We start from the raw sequence: 10,423 nt of genomic DNA, 5'->3' as shown, positions 1-10,423 counted from the left end.
GTTCTTCACAACAGTGGATACTTGGCTCGGGTGCCTCGTATCACATGGGTTCTACAAAGTAGCAGTTTTATTCATTAGAGTCATCTAAGGTACCTCACATTTACATAGGTGATGATACACAAGTAGAGGTTGAAGGGAAAGGTTCAGTTGACATGGATGATGGAACTTTGAGAATGTTCTTTATGTTCCTAACTTTTCTACCAACCTTCTCTCTATCTACCAAATCACTCACTATGGGAATGGGAAAAAGGTTGAGTTTACACCTGATTCAATTGTGGTAAAGGAACTTGATGATGATGCCTTGGTAGCAGTGGGACAAGTCATTGGCAACTCAAGGCTTTATTCATTCTCCCACTTTGTGTCAATTTCTCCTTCTAGGACCTTGCTTACTCATTCAAATTCAGAAAGTAAGCTATGGCATGAGCGGTTTGGTCACCTCAACTACCGCTATCTTCAGCAGCTCAGCACTAAAGACATGATCACGGGTCTACCTCGAATCAGTTTTTCAGAGGGTGTATATTCAGGTTGTTCCATGGGCAAGCATCCTGAGGAGAAGTTTGATAAGGGGAAAGCTTGGAGAGATTTGGAAGTTCTTCAACTTGTTCACAGCGATGTAGCAGGTCCATTTCCAGCACCTTCATTTAGCAAGTCCCGCTATGTCCTCACCTTTATTGATGACTACTCCCGCTTCACTTGGGTCTACTTTCTCATTCATAAGAGTGAAGTATTTGACAGATTTCAGGACTTCAAGACTCATGTGGAGAAGCAATTCGAGAAAGTGGTCAAGATTCTTCGTATAGATAATCGAAGGGAATATGTGAACAAAAGACTTGAGGATTTTTGTACATTTGAGGGGATTGATCTTCAGCATTATGTTGCATGCACTCCACAGCATAATGGAATTTCAAAGCGCAAGAATAGAACTCTCAAAGAAATGGCTAGTTGTAGGATACATGCACGTTCTCTTGATCCCGCCTTTTGGGTAGAGGCTATCAGTTGTGCCACACACATCCAGAATCGGGTTCCTCACAAAGCTTTCCAAGGTATTACTCCTTTTGAAGCTTGGGCTGGTAGGAAACCGATTGTGAGACATTTCAGAGTCTTTGGATGTCCAGCATGGGCTCGCATACCTCAGCAAAAACGCAAAGCATTGGAACCTCATAGTAGGCCTTGCATATTTGTTGGATATCCTGAGGATATTAAGGCATATATATTGATGGATCCTAAGACACATGAGATGTTTATTGAGAGGAGTGTTCACTTTGAGGAAAGCTCTCCTAGCTTAGCCTCTCTACCTCCTCCATCTTCCTCCATTGTGGATAGTGATGCTAGTTATTAAGATGATGAGACTCCTTCAACTCCGACTCGCAGAGTTACACCTTCGTAGGGTCCACATGCAGTTGAGGAGCATCGTTCTCCACCTCCACCTAGACCTCGTTAGGCTCGACAGACACTTGAGTCTGTGGGTTCTCTTGTTGGCGATCCTTCAGATACACGGAGGACTCGATCACAACATCAGGACCTTCCACATGCATTCATTGCTACCGCTTCCAATCCACAGACATTTCGGGAAGTATCAAGGGTTCCTAAGTGGGACCAAGCTATGGAGGAAGAGTATAGTTCCTTGATGAGGAACAACACATGGGATTTAGTCCATCTCCCTAAGGGGAGAAAGATGGTTCGATGTAAGTGGATCTATCGGACCAAGTTTGCAGCGGATGGTAGTGTGGATAAGTATAAGGCTCGGCTTGTTGCAAAAGGTTTCTCTCAGATTCTAGGTGTTGACTATACTGAGACCTTTGCGCCCGTAGCCAAGATGAACTCCATTCACTTGACACTTGCTATTGTTGCAGCTCATGGTTGGGTTGTACATCAAATGGATGTGAAGAGTGTTTTTCTTCATGGGGATCTTGATGAGGAGATTTATATGGAGCAACCACAAGGTTTCATCCAGGATACTTCCTTGGTTTGCATACTAAGGAAATCTCTCTATGGCCTTAAGCAGGCCCTCAGGGCTTGGTACGCCAAGATGGATTCCTTTCTTCTCTCAGCAGGGTTCACCAAGTGTCATTTTGATCCGAATGTCTACATTTTGCGACGGGATGACTCTCACTTGATACTTGTGCTCTATGTTGATGATTTGATCATTACAAGGAGCACTGCATCCATCATTAGCAGGGTCAAATCTTCTTTGCATGATAGATTTTCTATGACTGACTTGGATCTTTTGCACTACTTTATCGAGATAGAGATTTCACAGCCACCTTTTGGGATTACACTATCGCAGCCCAAGGATGCTCTTGATCTACTTGCACGCTTTCATATGGTTGATTGTAAGCCTACACCGACTCCCTTTCTTTCAGGAGTCAAGCTTGAGGCTCAGTGTTCTTCTCCACCAATTGATGCCACATTGTAGCGTCAACTTGTGGGTAGTCTCATCTACTTGACTCATACACGCCCTGATATTTCATTTGCAGTTGGGATGGTTTCTCGCTTCATGCCGGAACCACATGAGCTTCATTGGAAAGCCGCCAAACGCATCCTTCATTACATCCAGGGTACACATCACTATGGGATTCACTATGCAACAAGCATAGGACTTCGCTTGGTTGGTTACACAGACTCTGATTGGGTTGGCGATCTTGATTATCATAAGTCTACTTCAGGTTACATTTTTCACCTTGGTTCAAGCCCCATTTGTTGGCAGAGCAAGAAGCAGCATGCTATTGCTCTCTCTTCGACTGAGGCTGAGTATCGAGGAGTTGTTAATTCAGCGACTGAGACCATTTGGCTTCAGCAAATTCTCACAGAGTTTGGGTTCACCACTCCACGGCCGACAGTTCTACTTTGTGACAATCAGAGTGTTATTGCTATCTCGAAGAACCTGGTCCAACACTAGTGGACCAAACACATCAAGATTCATATGCACTATATTCGAGAGTTGATTCAGGAGCAAGTCATTGATTTGCAGTATTGTCCTATAGTGGAGCAGGTTGCAGACATATTCACCAAACCTTTCATCGAGAGTAAGTTCTAGTAGTTGCGAGCTCTCTTAGGGGTGCAGGATGTCTCATTAGGGGGGCTCAACTGACTTCTCCTTCCTCTCTTATGGGGGGGGACTTTTTCCTCTTTGAGTTTTTGTTCTTCTTCTTTGAGAGTCTTTTGTACATTCATCTCTCTTTTGGGGGGAGTTTTTTCCCACTGGGTTTTCTCCCTTTCTCCGTTTGTGAGAGATTGCATTGCATAGTTTTGCTTGCATTTGCATATTGTACATGGGTACCTATCATGGCCTAGTAGCCAGGACCCATCTTGCATTGTTGACTTGAGTCTTCATTCCCCTAAGTTGCACTTAAGGGGGGGTGTTGGTATAAATAAATATTCATTATGGATATTATTACACTTACTTAAGTTAACTTAGGATAATGCATCTCTTCGTAGTTTGGATTTGAAACACTTAGGGAAGTGTGCACATAGGGATATAGCTTGTAGGAGAAATTCCACCTTTTGTGGCCTTATTTTGTTGTTACACTCCACATTCGGTGGGTCATCCACCTCTTGTGGAATATTATATTATTTCTCCTACCTACCCCTAGTATTTCTTAACTACCCTTGTTTTTCATTGAGCCACATGTCATGATTGTGTGCTCGTACATCCATATGGCCTTGCCTATATAAGCAGGCCTATATTCATTGTATTGGTTAATCCAGTTGATTTTTTGCATATTGATGAGAATACAATTTGTTCTTGTCATTCTTTTGTCTCTCTTTTATACTTTTCATTGTGCTCTTGATCTTGGCAAAATCTCACATTGAGCTCTTGACATTATTGTACTTTGAAGATTGTATCCTCATGGTTACCTTGTAATATAAATAATGATCATATGTATTTTCATTGGGCTATGTAAACCGATCCATGTAACACGTGGAGGACAATGTATTATTATTTGATAGAGATCCTTATTTCTTCATTTATGATTGGTTATGTTATTTGAGTATTAACGTTGTGGGGCCTTGAGGACACTTGTATGATGTATATGTTCTTGATATCATCATCTTGAATCATCATGAAGCTCATTGTAAATGTATGGTTTATTTCTTCTTTAACAAAAAAAAATTATTCACATTTTTATTGTTTATTATTGTTTTGTCGTTTGGGCCTCATAGCATGGACGTTACAAATTGTATCCCATGATATCATCAAATAAGCCTAAAAATTTGTGGTTGAAGCTTCCTAATAAATCATGTTCAAACCAAGTAACTCAATGTTGTTTCTTACAAGTTTTGGTATCTAATATTGGTTGATGTAGTCAAATAGGATAAATGCACACATAGAAAGTAATAGAGATTTAAACAAGCAATTACATGGATGATTTTTTGGTGCTTCAGACATGGTGAATTGTACAAGACCAAAATGCATGGTTCCATAAGTTTATCTAAGAATAATAAAGTAATCTTTGATACATGAGGATTACTCAAAAGAAATTCACATCACTCTTAAATCACATTCACTTGACAGGTCAAAGGTAAAGTTTGGTCAATAAGTAGAAATAAAATGTAAAATTACTATTGACTATTAAAGATTGTGATACTTAAGTAAAGCGGGAACTCACAAGCATACAAATTAAAGAAATCAACATATGCACTTTGTTGAGATTATATGTAATTAGATTATAACAATGAGATGGCATGCAAATTAAAGAACAAAAAACCACATGATAATCAACTACTACTAATTCTAACTAGTTGAAACAAACAACTAGTTTTTAGAAAAAAATGCAAACAATTTATTTTAAGCACCTTGTATCTTGGAATCAAAACATATACATATATATAACTTTGAATTAACGCATTTTTGTGAAGGAATTCTTGTGAGTTCGATCCAACCTTTGATCACTTGTTTCTCTATTGATATGGTATTATGTGCAATTATGATTGCTTAAATATTTCATTTATAATTTAAATAAGGAAGATCTAATGTACCTAAATTAGTGGTCTTTTAGTAAACTTGATTATTGTTTATTTTAAGATGAAAACTAAATTCATTTTTACACTAAACTAACATTTCATTGTGATATTTTGGTTAATGCATGTTTCATTTCATTTTGATGTGATCAATGAATCATTATATGTAACAAGATTAACTTGTAATTCTTTGATAAACAAACTTCTTTCTCCCTAGCCTGATAAACTTTTTTTTTTAACCATGTAGTTAATAGATTAGTATTTGTTGGCATAGATTTTCTTTTCAATGTCATTTTGTGTTTCTCATTGTTTTAGAAAATAAATATCATTTTAAAAAAAACTCGTCGTGGTGACCTTATGAATACTTGTTAGTTTTCAAGACATTATAGCACTTATGAGAAAGAAAACAGTTTATATAATCGAAGACAATATCCAAGCCTTAGGAAGATTAAACAATCTTCTTTCAAACATTGCATAGGAGCACACCCTCTCTAGTATCATGTTAAAATATTACAAGTTACATGCTTCGTTACATTATTGTTGGTTACCAACATTATAATGCATTTTTAGGGATTTCCATATTCTACTTATTAATCATCAAATTTTACAATTATTTCACAAGTCCAGTAATTACGAATCAAAACTAGTAGCAGCAGAGTAATTAGGAGGTACCTAGAAAAAACCTTACAGATCCCAAGATTTGAATGACTAGCCTCCACTAATTTTTTTAACTAGGATGATCCCTTTTAGTAACTACGATTGGGGCCTGCACTTTCTCATCTATCGGTGCCATGACCGCCGCCTTTTCTTTGGATGCATTTCCTACTTTTGTACTTACTCTCCAAAGCTCCATAGTTCAATTTTTTTCCTTAAATTTCCTTTTCCTTCCTAATAAATCTCTTTAACATAGTTTGTTTTCATATCTCCCAAGAAATTGCTCAATAACATTCTCTAATAAACAAAACTCTCATAAAGTACTCTAAAAACTATCAGAATATTTGCTTTGTAACATGGGGCCTTGACCTCAATCATCAAACCCTTTTCGTAATGAACCTCATTGGTGCAAGATTCTTGTTACTAAACTTCATACCTCATTAACATTCCTCTCAAGAACATTCAACTGATCTTTGATTTTCATCATATTCTATTTGCTTTCAAGGTCCTTAAATAACCAAAATAACCAAAATATTTAGCTTTCAATTATTATTTTTGTTGGAGGCTTTTGAAATTGTACACTTACAATATGCAACGTATAAAATGATGCTAAATTCCATTGCTTTATAATCAAAGGCCTAAACCTTGATATTATCAAATCCTTTCCATAATAAATCTTTAGATTATTTGTGCAAGATTATTGCTCATTCAACTGATTTTGTTATTTCCATTTCTAACACTTATCTCATTAAAACTTCCTCTTTGTTTCTATTTCTAAGGTGAACTTGGTGGTGGACTGGTAGATGGAGTCAAAATATATGCTTTAAAATTAAATATGGATTTTGAAAGGGGTCAAACTCCTGTACAATAAATTAACCAGCAAGCAAACAAAACAAGTACCATGAAATATGGGGCAAACCAAACAACCCATCAAAATCGAATAGAGTGAAGCAACTACAGCTCCTCTACGAAACACAACCACCAAAAAGTTAAAAAACAATAACACACCTCGAGGTCCAACCTAAACAATGATAGACCCAATCCCATTCAATCTCACACCCTCCACTCTAGTATGAGATTGAGAGACAAGTTTGAGAAGAACATTCTTCTGCCTTTGTACAACACTCCATGAAATATTATCATCCAACTCCTCAAAACAAACAAGATGGGGGGTGAGGGAATTCCTAAACAAATGGCCAATCTATGCGCACAATAGGTACATTCGAATGTCAAGGTATAGCAGCCAAACATCAAACAGCCACCACATGAGTAGGTTGAAGGGGATTTGAAGTCAAATGCATAGCAAGGTAAGCAATCGAAGCCAAAGTATATGTTTGTGCAAAGATTACATATTTCTTAGAAAAGAGACACTACAAGTATAGGAACAAGCTTACCAACCTGAATAAGGTTATTATCGACTTCCATTGCAATATCATAATCATTTGGTAAGATTATAGCACCCATTGACTGAATCATGATGGACTTTTTTGGGTTGAAATGTTCGAAAAAAAAGAGAAATTTTATGTTTATAGAAGATGAACTTCTATCAATATTATCCTGTCTTCTTAAATCCAATATTGAAGTCTACAAAAGACTCCATGTGAGTTCTCATTATTGTCATGAGCTAATCCACCAATAATAAATTATCTCCCTTTTCTTTGCACTCTATATTAAGCAAATGACCAAGCTCACCTTAAGTAGAGATTGATATAGCTGCTAGGATTCTAAATTGATATAATGCCTTTCCTTTGAAAGATACAAGAAGTATCATAAGGGCACAATGTTGTCTAATACACATGTCGGCTACATCTTGTATGTAATCGATGTGATTGGTAAACATATCTTCAACAAAAAGATTGTAAGGTCTCTAAAGGAGATATAGGAATATCATTCCAATATAGTAAATTTAGTAGATTACTAGTCCTAGATAGCAAATGGATCAATTATTTGAGCGACCATTACGTTTCTAAGATGAGTGAAATCAAGCAATGGAGGAAATTGTCCTGCAAGAGACATACAAGGAAGTTTAGGTGTTAACACTTCACTTCTAGCAGATCTTGGTTATCTCCTTATTCCTGGCAGTTGTACAATTTGAATTATGTCCTCACTTTTGTTGTTTTCCAGTGTATCTTATTGAGATCCTTCTCATAAATGACCGGTTCTAGCTAACAAGGGAATTGAAATGGATTCATCAAGTGACTTACTGAATCTATAGCTCCAGTGGAGCATATTCTCAAGACTTCACAGAATCTTGGTATGAAGTTCCTTTATTGGGTAACCTTTGCATTTTTCTTTCAGTTCTTTCCAAATTGATCCCACCATATGTGCTAAACATTGTTCACTTCCAATTATATGTTCATTTACACCTATAGTTAGACCATGATAATGAGAAATCTTAGGTGCATATTCAAGTGGAAAGAAGAAAGAAATCTACATCAAAAGAAAACCAAAATGTTGTGATACACAAGGATCTTGTGACCTTTCAAACATTCCCAAAACAAAATGCAAGGGATAGGAAATTCAATAACACAATTAGATTAAACGTCCTTACATGATATTATTTAAAGAACTCACATGCTACAAATCACTCTATTAAGCGCTTCAAAATATACACAGTTGCATTCAAACTTAAAAGCTATTACATAAGAAAAATGCCAAGTCTAAATACAAAATAGAAAACATTGAGTAGTGATATAGAGAAATGCTAAGAGATTCTAGCTACTGAGCACAAGGCTCAATTTATATATAATTAACCAGTGCATCTTGTGCATTATGGTTCTGCTACAATATAATCAATTCATGTGCTCATTAAAAAAGCTAAGCTGCAGTGTGTAGAATGATCTTCCATAACTTTGATTGGTGAATTATCATGTTTTTTTCTTTGTCTACGTCCAGGTGATCTAGAAGGTATTGTTTATTGCTTGCTCCACAAGCAATTTTGGCAATTTGGCATGATAAAACTGTAATGAAGAATACTAAATCTTCACCAATTTAATACAAATAAAGAATCTAATGCTTCACACTAGAATAAAAAGTTGTGAGAGCTTCAGTTGTGCATCAGACTGCTATGGTCATGCTTAAGGTATTTAGCATGGGGTCAGGAAACTGCTCTAAAACAAATAAATTTTCTCTTTAAATCATTGGAAAACAACTGTAGCAACTACACCTTGACTAATTTGAAGAATTCCAATCCTAGGAAAGCAAACTGCTCATAAATCATATCATGTAGGTCTCATGGAGGAGTAGCATATACTTTGGGCTTTGGTTTCACCTCTGCTTCATTGACACCACGAACAAAAATAGCATCTGATTCATGTCTGTAAAACGGAAATCATGGAGTGAGCGTTCTTTGAAAAACCATAAAATACCTTACCTGATCCAGTTCGTGCAAAATCATACAAAATCATCTCCAGTGTCTCAAAGGGTTAAAAAACAACAAATGAAGGAAAAAAACACACAAAACTAGCAGCATATCAGACTAAGTATTTTTTAAAAATTCTGTGCTCTTATGTGACAAACAGTTCTATGATTCATAATTTCAAGAAATGAAAGATTCAGAAATTACGGTTTCTCGCCATCCTCAAAAGTATAGCTTGATGCCACAGCCAGCAAGAGACCATCTCTACTAAATGACAATGCTGCAATGCTCGACGGATATTTTGAATACTGACCAAAGCAATCAAAACACAAAACATGTAAGCATTTAAAAGATTCCTTTTATTGGATACATAGGGTCAGTCCAAATACAATTCCAAATGTTACATTTCAGCTAAACATGATAAACTTTATCTAGCAAGCTCACCTTTCAAGTTGTAAGTATTGCAACAATCCCAATATAAAGAGAACTCTAAATTGAGAAAAAAAAAATACTGCAACAGAATAATGTATAAAATACACAATCAGCAATCCAACTAAAATGGAGAGTAATGTAGTGAGCAACAACCTAGAGCAACCACAAGATCTTAAGGATTCCTGTTTCTCATCTTTCATCAAACGGTTTAGATACCTTCATTCATTCTCTATCCATATAAAAACATGGAAGTCAATCCTTGAAAGCTATAACTATATGCCTTTGTGTATTCCCAATGCAAATGCCATTCAAGAATGTAATCCATGAAATGCATAAATATACACAGTTCCAAGAAAGGGTCCCTGCCGCAGTATAAAGAAGTAGAAATGGAATAACTCAGGATACAGCTAGCTGTACCCATTACAATGCTGTGTTTGAACGAACTGCATTTTTCCTTTAAAGTATTCTAATTTTCCTTCAATCTATTCTAGAATATAAACAACTTCAGAAAGTCAGTATTGGTCGGTAGTAACTAGCAACGTATTATTAACCTGAATGTTCAACATGAAAAGATACTGGCAATTTGCATGCTTGGAAAAGACTACTGCTACAATGATAAGAAGCAAATATAAATAATCATCCCTGAACTTTATGTTTGCAAAAAACAATAACATGAAATATCACCAGAATTGCAGATGAACTAGATCATGACTAAGCAATGCAGACACCAGCAGTGTTATCCCAAACAGACAAGGACCCCATTACTAAAACCTGAAATTTAAATGCTGACTAAAATTAACAGGATAAACCTGATTTCTTGTCAAAAAGTGATAAATAAAGTGACTAATCTACCCTGTAGTAGTAACTTCCAGTGCTATTCTTACAGAAACTTTCAAGATCTTTGGAACTATGACTTGCAGTCCTATCTAAAATCCAAATGCAGATAAAAATATTACAATAGAAAATAAATACCAAATGCATTTGTTCTTTTAGTTTGTTTATTTGGCTTGCAAACAC

The 10,423-nt window shown here is 36.3% G+C and overlaps 1 protein-coding gene across 1 annotated transcript in view; it reads right to left on the bottom strand.

Annotated features, from left to right (window-relative positions):
- Positions 1-8,310: 8,310 nt before the first annotated feature.
- Positions 8,311-10,423, bottom strand: part of LOC131035563 (mitotic checkpoint protein BUB3.1) — a 55,139-nt gene continuing 53,026 nt past the window's right edge. Inside the window, exons 8-9 of the mRNA XM_057967279.2 lie at positions 9,182-9,282; positions 8,311-8,933 (exon numbers count right to left, since the gene is read on the bottom strand). Of these exons, the coding sequence (XP_057823262.1) occupies positions 8,849-8,933; positions 9,182-9,282 (186 nt within the window). The 3' untranslated portion in view covers positions 8,311-8,848. The remainder of the gene's footprint in view (positions 8,934-9,181; positions 9,283-10,423) is intronic.

The sequence above is a fragment of the Cryptomeria japonica genome, chromosome 3 (assembly GCF_030272615.1).
Source record: "Cryptomeria japonica chromosome 3, Sugi_1.0, whole genome shotgun sequence".
Classification (NCBI taxonomy): domain Eukaryota; kingdom Viridiplantae; phylum Streptophyta; class Pinopsida; order Cupressales; family Cupressaceae; genus Cryptomeria; species Cryptomeria japonica.
Note: the sequence above shows the minus strand (reverse complement) of the source record. Positions and strands in the feature narration are given on the sequence as shown.